The sequence below is a fragment of the Dryobates pubescens genome, chromosome Z, assembly GCF_014839835.1.
Source record: "Dryobates pubescens isolate bDryPub1 chromosome Z, bDryPub1.pri, whole genome shotgun sequence".
Classification (NCBI taxonomy): domain Eukaryota; kingdom Metazoa; phylum Chordata; class Aves; order Piciformes; family Picidae; genus Dryobates; species Dryobates pubescens.
The window spans coordinates 126,277,507-126,296,103 of NC_071657.1; the positions used below are offsets into that span (position 1 = coordinate 126,277,507).

Below are 18,597 nucleotides of genomic sequence, written 5' to 3' on the forward strand. Positions count from 1 at the left end.
TACTTAGAATTTGTCTACTCTGATGTGTTGTCACATCCCTTAAATCACGAACAAGAAAACATTATCTTTATGTAATGCCAAAAAAGGCATCATTGCAATGTAAACACTGGCAATGTAATAGTTCAGCTAAAACCACCACAGCTCAGTTTATAGATCCTAACTGACTTGTGTTGTATCTGTGGTTAGAAATTTCTTTTCTGTATCTCATTCCACAAAGAACAGTGAGACGTTTCCGCATTCTTTTTGGTTATAAACACACTTGTACCACATTTTGGAGACTGTTCTCTAGAGACAATTGAATCATAGTAAAATCCACACCATCCTCCCTTCCTTCCAAACCAAATGACTACTTATTTCTGAAGATACAAAGAGACCTCTTGTTGGCAGTGCTGGGTGGTTTATTCACAAAAAAAAGTTAAAGGAAAATACGTTCCCCGTTTGGTGAACTACTGGTAATAGACTATTATTTGTTTGCAAAGAATTCTGAAATGTGTCAGCATACAGCATATTTTAAATTAAAAACACATTTCATAGAACATCTTGCAGTGAGATTTGCTTTCATTAAACTGCTTACTTGAAACAGTTTCAGCTCTCTTGCACTCCATTACATCAGTATATTCTGCACATAGTCCCACCTAAAAATAAAATATAAAAAAATAAAGTTGAGAAGCATGTATTTTTCTTTCAAAAAACTAGTGTACGTTGTTCTGAACATCCACCCAGCCCCCAAAACATTTAAGGACCTTAAAATGCATTGTATTACAGATACTAAGACTTGGCCGGGTAACAGCAATGAACAGACACCCTACTTAGTAAGATAAAGCAGAATACATAATAAACAGGTCAGTAGTTATCCATTTGAAATAGCCTATAATTAACATTTGATATCTAAAAAGTTTTCAACAGCAACACCAAGGAATGAGGTATGTATGTTTTCAGATATCACATCAGACTTTCATTTTATGCAACTAACTGTATTTCACAACTAGCATCTTACAAAATAGAACAGTACCATTGTGCCTGTAGAAGTACTGCGTTAAAAACAAAAATACATTACTACAAGAAACCACCAAACATCACAATTGTCAGGGGCTACAAAAATCCATAATTTCAGCTGTTAAGAAGACATATCCTATGTTGGTAATAATTTGGGGCTGGATTCACTACCGAGGTGGTCCATCCAACTTTTACAGGGGCTTAAAAATATCTTTACTTTGAATGAAACAGGAAAAAAACAAAACCAACACAACATCATCACAGGAGTGTAAGTAGACTACCTCACTAAAAAGGAGCTAAATGGACTTTTGTACTGAACCTGATTCTACACTTTAAAAATCTAGACATGGATTGCATGTGTGTGTCAAAACACTTATTGGCTGTAAACAAAAATGCAAAAATCTGTATTCACAAAAATATTTTATTGGTAGTTTTACATAATACCAGATGGGACTGAAAATAGTTCTGTCTGCATATTGCTAAGTGCGGAAATGTTGACAGTTTATGCCATAAAGTAGGATACTGAGTCTTTTCACATGGTTTATGATGTAATACATTCTAATAGGCCAAATCGACAGTAGAGAAATTGACTCGGGAACAACAAAAAAAAAAATATAGCACTGTTATTTCCTTATGTTTGTGCAACGTCTGTTACTCCTGCAATGAAATGGGGAAGTGACTATGAGACTAGATAAACCTGGGGTAAGGAAATAACACTAAGCAGAAATGAGAAATGCACTTCTGTTTTTTTTAAAGCTTTTCCAAACTTTCCTATTTCCAAATGTTCATTTTTGCCAACTGCGTCCTCATCTGAGACACAACATAGAATGCCAGTGTACAGTGACCATGTAGACCTTCACCTGAATTGTAAGGTTAACCAATCAATGCTTAGAATGTGTTTTCTGTTTTGCTTGTAAACATTACAATAAGTGTTTTAAAGTGTGAAAAAATATTGGTAAAACCATCAACATAATTCAGTCATCTAGTAAAATGTGTCAAACATTGGCAAAAATTCATACAAATGTTTTATTTAATAACATTTTTCCTATTTAACCACACCAAGTACCAGCAGGTGTTTTTAAGATAATTATGAAAATTCTGTTGCAGCAATAGTTAAGTTGATCTTTGACTTGCATACATATAACTATGTTTCACAATTCTCAAATAATACATATTTAGGCAGCTTGAACTATGTTATAAAAATTTAAATTCAGTACATGCCAATAATAAAGACTCCAAGAGATGTGTTAGAATTTACTAAACTAAAAGTGAAAATGGACTTACTAATAACACTGCATAATGAACATTCAAACCACATTTTCATGGCACCTTTACACATGAAAAAATTGAAAGGTTGGTCTGAAAAATGCTATGTAAGCATTTCTAGATTGCATTTAAATTATTGTTTCTACCACTGCACTTTTTCCTTTTTCTCTTTTAATGCATAAATTATGTTCCAGTCAACATAGCAATTGTGCATGAATAACCTGTCATGAAAATGTGGTAACAGGTGACAGAAGTTATGTATTTGCATGTTTTGAAGAGAAGAGACTAAAGAAACTGGAGGAAATAAACTTTAATGAGATTCCCCATTCAGTGATGATGCTTCTCCTCTGGGTGAAGATGACCTGGACATTCCTCTTTCCGTGTTGTCAGAGCTAGAACCACTCTGACTGTGCTGATCTGCAGAAGCAGCACTGGAAGCAGGTGGTGACTTAGTTTTCTCCTTAAAGTCTGTAATTATGACTGTCAGATCTCCAACGGTAACTTCCAAATGCTGAGCACTACTTCGATCCACATTTTTCAATCTCGGCCTAAATAAAGGAAATAGTCATTAAAGGCACACCCACAGTTTTATTATCTTGTCTTCCTCCTATATTTTAGGGCCTCTGAGGAACACAAGACTGCTATGTGCAACATGTAATACACAGGAAAACAACATACCGTAAGTAGTTATGGTGGAGTGTTGCCTATATTAAACCAGCTGAACACAACATAGTACCTTCTCCTAAGATTATTTAAAAGTTGACCTTATGAATAATGTAGCCATGCAGCAATATGGATGTCTTGCGCATGTGAAGGTTTTTACATTTAAAACTTAAGTCGTTCTTTATTGCGGCTAGAGAAAGTTGCAAATTTGATTCAGAGAAAGATCCATTTCTGCAGCAGCCTTAAGCAACAATTCTAAGAGGAGACTGATGTTCAATAATGAAGATGATGGTGTCTGTTTTGAGTTCAACAGCACAAATAAAGTTAACTTCCAGCAGGTATTACTTCATTTAAAAACCTCACTAGGACTGCTCATATACTAATTGACTGGACTTTGCACTCACAGTGGAACTCTGGTATTCCTGGCACGTTCTAGGGTTTACATTATGCACAGAGCTGAATACTGTACACGTTGTTAGGCTAAGTATCTTCATGTAATCTTTCAACTGTTTGATTTTCACAACAAAAAGAACAAAAGAGCACTTTTACTTATGTTTTGCCATCACGTTTTTGCTAGTGATGAGCATAAAGTACTTTCAGTTTACTGTTTTCCTTTGCCATGAAAAACTGTCACCAGACAGACAATTTATACAAGTGGCTATGAACAGCATAGCTTTATGCATTTAACAGACTCCACAGCTTTTCACTACCTCAAGGTGCAATAAAGTAACAACATCGTGTTAGCAGGTGTGCTAACAGCAAAGCCCTAACCTTTACCCCATCATCTGACTTTGAAGTAGAACTGGCTCCCAATCACTTCAGCTGAAACAGCTCACGCCTTTCCTTCACTAGAACAGAGAAAGGCATTCACATCTTGTTCCCCTGAGGCTGAAGTATCATGACTGAAGAACTGAAGAGCAAATGAAAATCTGCTGGTCTGTAACATGGGAATGGAGAGAAAAATTCAGTGCTACCAACCTGCATAAGTGCCATGCCTGGAGCTTATTAATTATATTGAGTGTACATGCAGGTTTCTAAAAATAACGTACAAGGCAAAGAGAAAAGGATATCCTTTTCCCAAGGGATACTGCAGAAATCTGTGTAAACTAAATCAAGCCTTTTTAGCTTGCTAGCTTACCAAGAAAATACATTCTGTGAAAAAATGAACTGTTGGAAGCATTAAAAAAAAAAGAGTAGCCTAGTTATTTCAAATGGTAATTCCTAAGGAAAATCTTAATACTGGTATTTCAGATTCTTCTTAAATATTCTCCCCCCACTTCCTTACCTCACGTTGGCATTTTTAAAAGGTACTACTGCAAATCAACCATCAATATGTCAATTTACAATATTTAATTAGCTTAACTAAAACTCACTTTGTTAATTCCAAATACTTCCTACCTTAAGCACTTCAGCTGTGTGGGGCAAGCTAATAAATTTGAGATTAAAAAAAATAATAATAAAATAAGATAGTATCTTACTATCCTTAATCCTAAACATGACTTCAGTGACCATTCTTCCTTGACTCTCAATCTCTCCCTGGTCTCAACGATCTTATTTCAGGAACAGGAGAAGCATCTGTACCTTCCTTGCATAACTTAACTCCAAAGGATCTTCCCTGGCTGTACTACTTTGGAGTGGGCTGGAATGCTTCCAAAAAAAAACAAAACAAAACAAATTAGTAGTTCCTCCCACATTTGATTAGACTGTAAGTCTTATACACAGATTATTTGGCAGAGCACTTTTTGCCACAATAAATTTATGCTTAGACTATAATGATTTAGGGACTAAAACCAGATGCTTTTGTTTTGTGGTCTGCACCCTCTCCTGCCTGGTCTTACAGCAAGATCAAGGCCTTTACAACTGCTTGTCTGTACTGCAATATTTAATGTTCTCAGTTCTAACAGTTCAAGGTTTCTTTAAGCACCTCAGATGTAGCATAGAAATTTTTATCACTAGGTAATATACACATCTTATGTTATCACAGTAATTTACACCCCAGTGTAACCTTTCAAAGTTTATTCCATGTTACTTTCCCACTCTTTTGCAGTCTGGTACTGGTTCTCTCTCTCTCATTTTGCATGAAATCTGATCACTCGTGTCCCCTCTCTTTTCCACAAGCAAGCATCAACTGTTTGCCTATCACAGTTTTGTGTGGTGTGACAAACATATCTGTAACCTCTAACACAAACAATCTATCTTCCTCTATATTCAGATGGCTTCCATTTTCCAGTCAAAATCACAAACTACAGGTTTTCTTCATATTTAATAAGCATCCTAAATCAAGGAAACTTCACAAAAACATATTTAGCCTTATTGTTGAAAGAGTTTACCACAGAAGTTACAAAGCAGTAAAATCAATTAACAACTTTTTTTTTTAGTTATGTGTTACCGATACTGCAAAAGTTTGTAGAATTTTTACCTGGTTTTCTTATGACTGTTCTTTTTGCTTGTAGTCTCCTTTTCACTTTTTTCCTTTTCTACTTTGTCTTTTTTCTCTTTCTTTGATTGTGTAGGGGGCACAAATTGTTGTGGAACCTGTTGTGCAACCAGCTGAGAGACAGGTCGAGGTTTCCTGTGTGCACACATATACAGACATGCATAATGCTCAGACTTCACAGGCCTCAAGCTCTCCACACTATTAACAATCACTATGATAATAAACATTGCTACAACTTGCCTTGCTGCTAATACTTTGTTAAAATACCACATGAAATTTAAACCCATTACAGTCTTTTGTTTAACTTACTTGCATTATCAATGCATGAGCTGGTTGGTTTGTTTGTTGGTTTGTGGGGGGAGGGTGTTGTGCGTGGCTTGGTGGTTGTTTGGGGATTGTGGGGCGGGGTTGTTTGTTTGGGTTTTTTAAGGACTTAGAGACAAGGCTTTTTCATGTGCCCTTTTCTCCCAGTTGTCATACACAGAGACTTACACAGAGTGAATTCCAGAAGATGAAGCTTCCAGAGGGAGTATTTTACCACCCACTCCCAGCCCCCTCCAATGACAAGGCAGTCTATTTTGAGTGTACTCCAGTACAAAAGTATACAATCCACTCCGCAAAAAGGAAAGAGCTGACCTTTCGGCTATCAGAGCTAAAGCCACTGTCGGCCTTCGAGAATAAAACTTCTGTCCAGCTCCAAAAAATTAACTGAGAGCAATGACAAACACTCCTGTGCATCATTTTTATCAAGCTGTTCACTGGAAAAAATTATACTCCGCTATTAGCAAGATGTAGCTGTTAACACACATATACTTCAAAAGCTGGTAACAGAAACTTCTGACCACATTCCATCAGTATACGCAGCGCAGGTCTTGTTTTCAAGTTTTGATCCAAACTAAAAACCAGGGTGAGAAGAGCAACAGCAGGCAAAAGAATTTCAGTTTACTATTTTTATATTTTCTGAAACATTATTCTGCAATGGCTTCACTTTTAGAATAACTGTATTCCGGTTAAAAATAATGCAATTTGAAACAAAGTATTTTACTCTGTCCAATCCAAGTCTCTTTCTTTAAGATTTTGGAAGTAAGAAATTTCAAGTAATAACATATAAAAAGGAAGGTTCTGTGATTCTATTGAGACTCTGAAGATGTAGGTTTCTTCTCCAAAAGAGTGTTTACCCTACAAAATTCTTTGGTTCCATTACTTGGGTGGTGTTGATGGGTCTTAGAAAGAGCACAAATTATATGCACCGTGATACTCCAAAAATACAAAGCAGTTATTAAAGCAACAGAAGCTATCAGCTTCCCAACCCACAGGATCACACTACTGACACTTCTTGCTTAGGTTATGAGTAAATTAACAAAAGCAGAAATATCAAGGCAGCTCTCATTAGCAAGTTATATTTTTAGTAAGTATTGCAATAGTTCATGTTACAGAGTGAAAGCCAAGTTACAAGAATGCATAAAGCGTGGGGAAAGGCAGTTAATATAAACCATCTGAGATTTCACGACCCTTCACAGCAAGTTCTTAATGAATTAAAGTAAAAATGGAAACTACTAATAACGTCAACACAATAGAAGTTTGGGGTGAAAACTAGACTACCACATACCCACTCATGAACTAAGTTCACACTATCTAATGGAGAGCTCAAGATCAGCCACAGATCACTTAGTGAAAACTACCCCCAAGTTATAGTAATACAAATACACGACTGCTTCTTTTTTTTCCTCAAGAGAGCACTGTAATTAGGACCTTGGAAAAACACACAGTATATGGACTCTAAAAATCACTGAAATGACAAAATGGACTCCAATTATTTACATTAACAGAGTACATAGGACATTTTTAAGAAAACTTGTCTCAAAAGTGGTTTGACCTTTCATCATAGTATTCATAACAAAGCAAGAACAACCAAGATGTAATTGATGAAGGAACTTCTCGTTTCAGGGGAAAACATTTGTGATATATAAACAAAACTAATAATCTGTCTTGAAGATTGCTTCAGGAGATATGGATACAGGAAGCTAATATTTCTGGTGACAGCCAAGTAACAATCTTGTCATTACTATGTAGTGACCTGAGAGAATCATCTGACGTGTTACTATGAAGTAACGTGAACTTATCAACATGGAATTAACTATTTCCCAGGGCTGTGGACAACACCATGACCATGGAAACTCATTAAAAGGGGACAGAAAGGGAAAAAAAAAAATAAATAGCCAACTATTTGAGGAACGCTCAATTTGCAACAATTTCAATTCCTGAGGGCAAACTAGATAATTTCTATTACACTACAGCAGGGAAATTGCAATTGGAACTATGTCTTAGGTTTAGAACTTCTTTCTCTAGTACCATAAACCAAACAGGACTGACAAAAAATACTTTTGCCACAAGGAACAGAAGTCAGTTAAGACAAAAAACCCATAGAGAAATTATGTTTGGGAAGATGCAGTGCAAATTAATCAAGAGGTTCTTCGTGGTCTTGCTGTGACAAGGAATTGCATTTGGTCATTTCATTCCTACCAATTAAGCATCCATCTTTTCATTGTCAATTATTTCTATAGCTATCTGTTATACCTATGTTCCAAATGTTATTACCTGCATTCTCATTTACAGATTTCTTAAATGAGGCATTCAATGGTTTTGTATTAAAACACTGATAAAAATAGTAATATAATTCAAATCTCTAGGAGTGTCTTTCAAGTGCTAATTATTTTTTTTCCCTCCTTTCAGGTACTCAAAAAACAGCTACTGAATTGTAACCAAGCCCTTTGCAAGTCACGCCGGCTTCAGGAGATAACTTTAGTACTCATGTAGCTTTAACCTGAGAGATTTAGTGGTAGCTGAATCACGTCATTCAAGGATGAAGTAATTCATACAGAAAAGGCTCCATCACACAAGATAAGTTTACAAAAAAACTGTTCCTGTACAGAAAATTGATTTTGATGAGTTGCCAAAATACAACTTTTTTAATCACTGGTTTTCTAAACCAGTTAAAGACTCTCTTGTCTTGGATGCTACAGATTAAGCCAACACAGAGTGTGTTAACATTGCCTTCTTTTTCATTAATATATTTGTGGTAATTTGCTTTTTGAGCATATTCAAGAGCACCCAAGCAAACTGGTGTTTAGAAAGAAGCTCTATAAACTCCTGCATTATAATTACAAGCATTTTTGCCTTTACCACTGGGAAAGACTTTACAACTGAACAATAGAGGCAGAAACACTTATAAATACAATACACATTGCTTGGTGAGGCCCTCAAAACTGCCTTTTTATCTAATAACCTCAGTCACTTTAAGGGGAACATTGATCAAGAGAGGCATACACTATTACAAAAGAGAAAAGCCATGCATTCCTTCCGACAGAGGTGAACTTAACAGTGGAGACCCTAAGTACTGCAGCCATACCAATAAACTGATTTACTGAGGTTCCAAGAGGTCACAGCTCAAAATACTATGCCTTTATTCTACCACTCAATTTTGCTTTTCAGCAGTTCTATCTTTCTATGGCATCAGCCACACTTCTACCTACATTTTTGTTCCAAATGCATCCATTATGGTTCTGATCATTATCAAACTCCAACACTGATTTCAAGACCCTGTATATTAATACTCACATACTTCATCATCAATTTTATAAAAATAAGGACACTAACATTTTGGGGGGGGGTGGGGGGTGGTGGTGGTATTAAAAAGCCAACAGACTAATACAAACATTCAAAGATACAGTTTTTGCCTTCTATACAATTCTGATTAATGCTTAATGACAATGATGTCATCAATTTATTCTTGCTGTAGGATACAACTGCATTCATTGCATTTTGCAGGATTTATCTAGCTGGTGGTTTAGAGGGTGCATTTTTACAGATTTGTATATGCAGATTTTGTTTGCAGCAAATCCTTCAACACTGATGCTCTCAAAGGAAAATTATTTAATACTGAGAAAGAAAAAAGAAACCCCACACCTTTATAACACAGCAATTTGTGTGCCTAAAGATGAAAAACACTAATTTAAGAATACACACAGTACACTAAATCAAATTATTATCTGGAGCTTTTGAGCTGAGTCATTTTCCTCTCGCACAGCTCAAGACAATACCTTCCTGCTCATAAGTAACTTTGGACATCTTGCAAAAGTACACTCTGCCTTAATTTCCTTCACCTGGTATTCACCAATAATCTATATAAAAAAAATTCTCACCATCATTTTCACTTGGTCTCATTACAACAAAGTGGGTCCACTTGGAAAACAGAGATAAGCAAATAAATCCGTGCTAATAACCAACACATGCAGAAGTACAGCAAGCTCTCCACCACCTGAGCTATGCATTGAACACACAGACAACCAAACTAGCTTAATGCAGAGGCACCATAGAGTCTAGTTGAATTTGTTTAATTTATACAGAGCACAACTACATTTACACAGTGTTGCTTCCACAAACATCACAAGTCCATCAAACAGTCTAATGTCTCCTGCACTACTCAGAATATACGCTGAAATTCTGACAGACCTGAGCTACTTATCTGTCAAACATGCTCTAGAGTGCGTCTGCTAGAGTCTGAAAACAAAGGGTATAATGTAGAGAACTCTGACAGTTTTTCCATGAATTAACCCCAAGTCTACCTACATCTTAAAAGAGACCTGTGTCAGCATGATGCACTTCAGTGTGCAGGGTTCGAAGGAGATTCATTCCTTGGTCCTGCATATCCTGAACATACAGAGTAAGACTGCAGAGCAGCACACAGCAAATATGGCTGCTGAGAAGCACAGCACGGAGGCATTAACAGCCCAACAGAGCAGCCAGTGTCTCAGCTTTGATTCATTGTGGGTCATGATGGACTTGGGCTGGCCCACACAGAACCAGTACCCACATTCTTCCAGTATTCACAGATGTCAGAACATATCCTACGCTCTTCTGTACACTGTGCTGTAATTGAACCTCAATGTCCAATACATACACCTTTCCAACCTGTTGTGGGAGAAATGTATTGTCATCTATAACATGCAGCTTACAGAGTTCAGATATTATGAAGATTACATACTCAAAGGTGCACTCATTTGAAGCTAGATCTCCTCTGCTTTGTGTATTTTACTACTGCCAAAGTATTAAGATTACAGCCTCCCAGTCTTAATAGAAATTAAGAAAACACTGTCACCTCAGCTTTCATTCAAGCTGAATCCAGAATAATATCTGCCAAACAGAGCTTCCATTCTTTCCTTCCCTTTCTTCTTCTCAAGCCCATCCACTTCCCAGCTTCAATTCAGACAGAGTCCTTGCTGGAGGCTTATCCTGTGTGGAGTGGCAAATTACTTGTTATGTAAAGCAGGTACCCCACACAACATATCTGAAGACTAACCACCTGTTAAGTCAGATATTTAAGATTGCTATTGAGCTTTGGCCACTCTATTTACCACACTTCTCCAATAACAGTCTAGTCCAGTTTTAATTACCTATCCAGCAAGATGATACAATTCTTTATTCAAATTCCTTTCAATCCCTAGTTTCCTATAAAATTATAAACATCTTGCCCCCATCTCTACAACTATCTGAAAGGAAGTTGTAGTGATATGGGGGTTGGTCTCTTCTCACTAGCATCAGGGATAGGACAAAAGGAAATGGTCTGAAACTGTGCCAGGCAGGTTTAGATTGGATATTAGGCGAAATTTCTTTACAGTGAGAGTGGTCAGGCACTGTAACAGGCTGTCCAGGGAGGTGGTGGACTCACTGACCCTGGAGGTGTTCAAGAAATGTGTGGACATGGCACTTTGGGTTGTGATTTTATGGTCATGGTGGTGTTAGGTCAATGGTTGGTCTCAACAATCTTAAGAGGTCTTTTCCAAACAAAACAATTCTATGATCCTAGATATCAGGAAGAAATTGCTGTGAAACACTATTTCTACATCAGGATGTTATGATGTAGCCGCCCAATATAGTATCAATCTATTTTTGGTTCATGGCCTCAAGTTTCTCTTCAAGATACCAATAAACCACCTTTTGAATGACAGGATTTGATAAAACAGATAGGATGTTCACACTACCAAACAGAACAGATAACTGTTATATACCAGGAATCATGTATTCATGGGGACAGTTCAAGCTTTCAGACTGATCAGCAAAATCTTCTCTCCTATCATATTTTCATCCCCAGAAAAGACCAGCACCTGAGCAAACCAAAGCCTATGGTATTTCTTCAATTTTTTTCCCTTGCTTTTATGAAGAACTCTATACAGTATCCCATATAGTCCATAACTTTTATTTGGCACATGAAGTCTTTCCTCCACTGTAAGAGATCATCACTTCTTTTAAAAAAAGTTTCAGAGACTTGAAGAGGTTTTATTCAAAGGCATCCCTAATCCTTCAGCAGTACCATTTATCTAAACTTCTCTTCCCTGCAGGGAGACACTGACCTTTTGTTCAAGACAGCAGAATCATCCCTCAAGAGAGGTTAGAAATATCTGGAACAAAAACCTCACCAGTTCTGTCTTGCCCTTGGTCACAGAATCCTTTCCTCATAAACGAAAAAAATCCACACTGTTCTTTAAACACAAAGCATTCTTTCCTTTCAGGCAATTCAGGAGAACAGAATAAATGCTACCAAGTTAACGGAAATTCCCAAATCCTTTTTGCTTTAAGGCCTTCACTGCACAGGACTCAAGCAATGAGACCAGCGTGTTTTGAAACATCAACTTCATTCACACTTCTGCAATCTGCCCCGTCCCAGCAGCAAGGTATTGCAGAAGTCATTCTTTGGAAACCAGTAATGTAGTCAGTCAGCACCCTGATTGCACTCTCCAGGGTTTTTCCAAGAATCCTGACAACTGTTATTGCCAAAAGGTTTTACAAGCAGTAACTTAATACATTTACACATGTCATCTTTGGCCAAACTTGCGAAGGTTATTGCTAAAACACAGGATGAGTAAGAATAGAAAGCAGCCTTTTCAAACTCCACAGTGTTTTTTGTGATGTCTCTTTGGGAAAGTCTTGGGGTTTATTCTAACAGCTGCATTATAAGCACACAGTATGCTGATGCGCTATGGATGAAACCCGGAACACTTGTCATAGTTCTAAGGTAGTAGAAACTCTAAAATCAAAGTTGAGTATTTTCAATCAAGCACCTTTAGGCAAAGCAAAATGCAAAAGTTCAGTCAGCTTCTAGGAAAGAAAATACTTAGCATTAATCACTAGGCACCAAAGTCAGTGAACTCACTGATCCACTGCAAGTTTTCCTGTATTCCACCACCTTCTTCGTTTACTACTTATGGAAAACTGCTTAAAATCTCCAGCCTCTCCAGAGGTGGAGGGTGGGATTTTAGGGTGGCTTTAATAAGTTTCTTTCATCCCTTTTTTACCACTTGCATGAATAGGTGGTTATGACAACTGAGTCACCAGAGCAGGCTTAGTCCAGGATTTAAACTAAAACACAGTTTGGAAACTAAACACAATATTTAACTTCATTTTCCTTCCACAACTCTTTCTGAATGTATAAAATTGCAGAAATGCTCAGGCAAGAAGGATCTGAGAACAGAAAGGATGATCTACTCTGCCTTGGACTTCTTTCTACAATCGTTTTTCTTCCCCCTCCCCGACCTCCTTTTTAGGAAAGGACAGAAGGCTCAGTAATTTATCAGGTAACAGCAATCTTCCAAACTGAACCTTTCCACTCTCCTAAGAAAAAGCACAACTGCCTTTGACAATGCCAATGTCCCACACAGCACCATCCCAAAATTGAAATGTTTTTAATTTGCAACTCCAAAGGCCAAAAAAAAAAAAAACCAACAAACCAAGAGGTCATTGTAATCACACCCAAAGTTCTCATTTCACCTTGTTTTACAGCCTCTAGCAGCCATTCTGTCACAGAGAGATGTTTTTATTATTACTCTAGGCTCAAACCCCAGGTTTTTTTACAACTACATATTCCAAAGAACAACTGCAAAGACATAAAGGGAAGATTCTGGCTTATTTAATAAGATATTTCATTTTCCCCTGTAACACGCAGCAATTCTCGTTGAGGCCATAAAGTGGACAAGAAGAAAACAAGCAAAGGGAATTCTTTACCACGCTGTTATTTATAACTTTGTCCCAGAGAGGATCATCTTGGTGTGGGAGAGAAACCCTGATGCTTTATCACTCCATGTGCCAATGCAGATATGGAAATGAAGCCATCTCCCAGCAGATGAATATAGCACTAATAAGGATACTGCTGGAATTGTCTGGGAGAAGCCTCTAGAGGCAAAAGACTGTAGAATTAACCATTTTGTTATTAAGGTTCTCTCTCTTCAAATGGATGATGAGATTGTGACCGTTGGAGTCAGTGATTAGCACAGATCAATTTGGTGTCCCCGGCTGAATAAAAGTGGTTGAAACCAGGAAAATGTATTAACTGTCATCTTCATTAAAAAAGTGTATGGCTGGCCTCTCCCCAGTGTGGGGTAATTAATCAGCTTTGAAGAAGACCCAGGGATCATTTTACAATGAGCATAGAATGTGGTGGAAGCCTCATCCCTGGAGGTTTTTAAGGCCAGGCTGGATAGGGCTCTGGGCAACCTGATGTAGTGTGAGGAATCCTTGCCCATGGCAGGGGGGTTGGAACTGGATGATCCTCGAGGTCCTTTCCAACCCTGACAATTCTGTGATTCTATGAAAAAGTAACCTTTCCAAAATTACACCCTTCTGACAGGCAAAAGGAAATTTATTGACAAACTTTTCTTTCATTTATCTCCAAGTATGCTGCTTGCTTCTTTTGACAGCTCTGTTGTCCTGACTTCCATATAGAATGTGTCCCAGAGACTTACAGAAATGCAATAATCATGGGTAAGCTGGCGTGCAGTAACCAGCGATGGACCCTCTTAAGCCACTGCAAACGCTCAGTAACTTTGGACAGAAAACAGTTTTACTGTGGAGCCTTCCCACAGGCATTTCTGACAACAAGGTGATTCACAGAAATGCTATGTTACCATAACAAGTCAAACAGCAATAAAGACACTTTCCAAAATTACTGCCAAATGCAAGGGGAAAATTGAAGGTGTTCTCAAATTCAAAACAAGTACCTTCCCAACAGGTTGACCTTCTATTACAGTAAATGTGTGATACTTCAAAGACCAATCACCTCTATTTTTCAAAATCCATTGTGTCCAGTAGTATTCTATTTTACATCTTACTAGTGTTCCCCTGAACTATACTTTTCTATACTATCCCCAGTACCAAAACATCTGATTTTTGAGCTATTCAACCGTGCCAGATGGTTCAGACATCAAATACAGGTTTACACTGCCTAAAAGACTGATAAGGCTGCTGGATACCTAAAAATACCATAGAACTTACAGTAACAGATACATTAGGTTCTAAAAATACTGTTACCATGACACAAGCAATTTCTACTTTAATTGTAGCTTGTTGTCCTTCCTCTTCTTGGGAGGTCTGTTTTCATTCTGAAATGCAAACTTTTAGAAGCCACTATCGATCTTTTACAGGCTTGCTTTGCACCAAATTTATAGTTTTTTACGTTGTATCAAACCTAGTACATTTGTGTTTACCTAGAAGTTACCAGAGATTTACACTGCTGTGAAAAAAAGAGACTGTACTGCTCTCTCTCTAGAGCCCCACGGACTTGCCCTCATCTCTATTTACTACAGGATCAAAATCAGAGAACGTTAGAGGTTGGAAGGGACCCCGAAAGATCATCCAGCCAAACCCCATTGCCAGAGCAGGATCACCTATACCAGATCACATAGGAACATATCCAGGTGTGTTTTGAGTATCTCCAGAGATGGGGCTTCTGTGTGTTTCTAAATGAGCTAAGATACTCGGTGACTTTTTCAAATGGAATTCTAATTTCAACCCTGTACTAGCACTCCTCCACCACCAGCTTTTGCTATTCCCTCATACAATCAATAAGGTTGGAAGAGACCTCAAAGATCATCAAGTCCAACCTGTCACCCAAGACCTCATGACTACTAAACCATGGCACCAAGTGTCACGTCCAATCCCCTCTTGAACACCTCCAGGGATGGTGACTCCACCACCTCCTTGGGCAGCACATTCCAATGCCTAACAACTCTCTCTGTGAAGAACTTTCTCCTCACCTCTAGCCTAAACTTCCCCTGGCACAGCTTGAGACTGTGTCCTCTGGTTGCCTGGGAGAAGAGACCAACCACCCTTCAGGTAGTTGTAGACAGCAATAAGGTCTCCCCTAAGCCTCCTCTTCTCCAGGCTAAGCAACCCCAGCTCCCTCAGCCTCTCCTTGTAGGGCTTGTGCTCAAGGCCTCTCACCAGCCTCGCTGCCCTTCTCTGGACATGTTCAAGTGTCTCAATGTCTTTCTTAAATTGAGGGGCTCAGAACTGGACACAGTGCTCAAGCTAGTGATGCTTTCAGAAATGCCTTCTTAACATGCCAGACATTTTCCCAGCATTCAATTACTTTTTAAATCGGGAAGCAAATTTAATTCTTGTGACAGAAGGTAGACTGTAAGTCTTTAGTTGTCTGTGTTTTGTAGTGCATTGCCACTGGAAAGAAGAGTAATCCTTGATATAGGAGGACAGATCTTGCAATTAATTAAATTTAGTCATCCCCTTCATATAGCATCAACCTTTATGCAGAAAATAGCAGGATGAGGGCCATTTCCAATGATGATGATTCTTTTTTTAATGTGCTACCCATTTGCTAAGAGCAAGCATGTATTTTACTTAATAGCATCATTTTAATACTGCACCTTGAATATAAGGCTGTATTTCAGTTATCTGTACTTGGAAATGCATGCTGCTATGATCCACAATATTCTGTACCAGTCCTTTGCTTCTTTATTTTTTTATTGTATATATTCCTTACCTGCAGACAACACAAAGCCAACTTCATGATGAGTATGGGTGTCTCATCTATGAAATCATATAGAATAGAACAGAATAGAATAGACCTGACCAGATTGGAAAAGACATTTGAGATCGAGCCCAACCTATCATGCAACACTATCTCATCAACTAAACCATGGCACCAACCGCCCCATCCACTCTCTCCTGAAACACCTCCAGTGATGGTGACTCCACCACCTCCCTGGGCAGCCCATTCCAATGGCCAATCGCTCTTTCTGTGAAGAACTTCTTCCTAACATCCAGCCTAAACCTCCCCTGGTGCAGCCTGAGACTGTGTCCTCTTGTTCTGGTGCTGCTTGCCTGGGAGAAGAGACCAACCCCCACCTGGCTACAACCTCCCTTCAGGTAGTTGTAGACAGCAATAAGGTCCCCCCTGAGCCTCCTCTTCTCTAGGCTAAGCAACCCCAGCTCCCTCAGCCTCTCCTCATAGGGCTTGTGCTCCAAACTCCTCACCAGCTTCGCTGCCCTGCTCTGGACACATTAGAGCAACTCAACACCTTTCCTAAACGGAGGGGCCCAGAACTGGACACAGTACTCAAGGTGTGGCCTAACTAGTGCTGAGTACAGGGGCAGAATGACCCCCCTGCTCCTGCTGGCCACACTACTCCTGATACAGGCCATACACAATCTTACCATTAGATACCTGATAAGCTTCATAAATATCTCTTCATAAATATCACTTGGCTGGATAATTTCATAAAGCATTTAAAAGATTCTCATATGTTGGCTAATCTAAAATTCTGCAGAACTACATTAAAAACAATTGAAAGCATTTACAATACTTCTGCAAGTGTTTTCAGAGTAAATTTGCAAGACGGCATCACAGAATGTTAGGGGTTAGATGCAACCTCAAAAGATCATCTAGCCCAACCTCCCTGGCAAGAGCAGGATCACAGTATCACAGTATAACTAAGGTTGGAAGAGACCTCAAGGATCATCGAGTCCAACCTGTCTCCACAGACCTCACGACTAGACCATGGCACCAAGTGTCACGCCCCATCTCCTCTTGAACACCTCCAGGGATGGTGACTCCACCACCTCCCTGGGCAGCCCATTCCAATGACGAACAACTTGCTTGGTGAAGAACTTTCTCCTCACCTCGAGCCTAAACCTCCCCTGGCGCAGCTTGAGACTGTGTCCCCTTGTTCTGGTGCTGGTTGCCTGGGAGAAGAGACCAACCCCTTCCTGGCCACAACCACCTTTCAGGTAGTTGTAGAGGGCAATGAGGTCACCCCTGAGCCTTCTCTTCTCCAGGCTAAACAATCCCAGCTCCCTCAGCCTCTCCTCATAGGGCTTGTGCTCAAGGCCTCTCACCAGCCTCGCTGCCCTTCTCTGGACACGTTCAAGTGTCTCGATATCCTAGAGCAGGTCACACATCCAGGTGGGTTTTGAATGTCTCCAGAGAAGGAGACCCCATAACCTCCCTGGGCAGCCTGTTCCAATGCTCTGTCACCCTCAGTGATAGTTTTCCCTTATGTTTATGTGGAACCTCCTCTGCTCCAGCTTGCACCCATTGCCTATCATTGGACATCACTGAGAAGAGCCTGGTTCTGTCCTCTCAACACTGTCCCTTCATGGATTTATTAACATGAACAAGCTCACTCCTCAGTCTCCTCCAAGCTGAAGAGATCCAGTTCCCTCAGCCTTTCCTCATAATGGAAATGTTTCCAATGTATTAGCTCACCAAGAAAAAAACAACCAACCACATCTGCTTGTTTGAAAGAGCTGCATATCTAATAAACCTACAGACCACTCTGCTCAACACTTCTTGGACCCACCAACAAAACCAAAAAGACAAACTCCTGTAAAGCTAGTACTTGTTAGCTTCTTCTTAAACAATTCCACTTCAAGTAACTCAGTTAAGAATATACCATTGTGAACTAAACAAAACTACTGGAAGAAATAATGTTAGCCTTAACTAAACCCTAGTAGAAATCTTGCTTTGCTGATCATTGCATCAGCCACGTCTTTTAGAAGTCTGAATAGAATGGAGTTAATGCCCTAAAATCTTGTGGAGAACACAGATGAATCATTCAAATCCTACTCTGTTCTTTCATTACTAGACTTGATCATTTCCCAATACAAATGTACAGGCTTTAAATATCTTACAATTTATTTGAAGATCATTTTCCACTCATGTCTATCCTAAATATTAATGTCTCGAGAAGCTAATAGAAATCTGATATCCACAGTAATACTCTAATCTTCATTTTTCTAGTTCAGTCATTGCCAAAATCTCAAGAAAAGCTTATCCGTGAATACTTTCTACTTCATCATCACATTATTGCTAGTCCCTACTCGAATCTCCTTCAGCACATGTCCTCATTTCTCTAAGGTCCATATTCTCACACGGTAATTAGAACTAA

General features: G+C 38.8%; 1 protein-coding gene across 4 annotated transcripts in view; it reads right to left on the reverse strand.

The window, feature by feature from the left end:
- Positions 1-1,605: 1,605 nt before the first annotated feature.
- Positions 1,606-18,597, reverse strand: part of LOC104299096 (YY1-associated factor 2) — an 80,354-nt gene continuing 63,362 nt past the window's right edge. For all 4 annotated transcript variants that reach the window (XM_054178029.1, XM_054178031.1, XM_054178028.1 and 1 more), the window contains 2 exons: positions 5,345-5,497; positions 1,606-2,810 (listed from right to left, as the gene is read on the reverse strand). In XM_054178029.1, the coding sequence (XP_054034004.1) occupies positions 2,573-2,810; positions 5,345-5,497 (391 nt within the window). In that variant the 3' untranslated portion in view covers positions 1,606-2,572. The remainder of the gene's footprint in view (positions 2,811-5,344; positions 5,498-18,597) is intronic.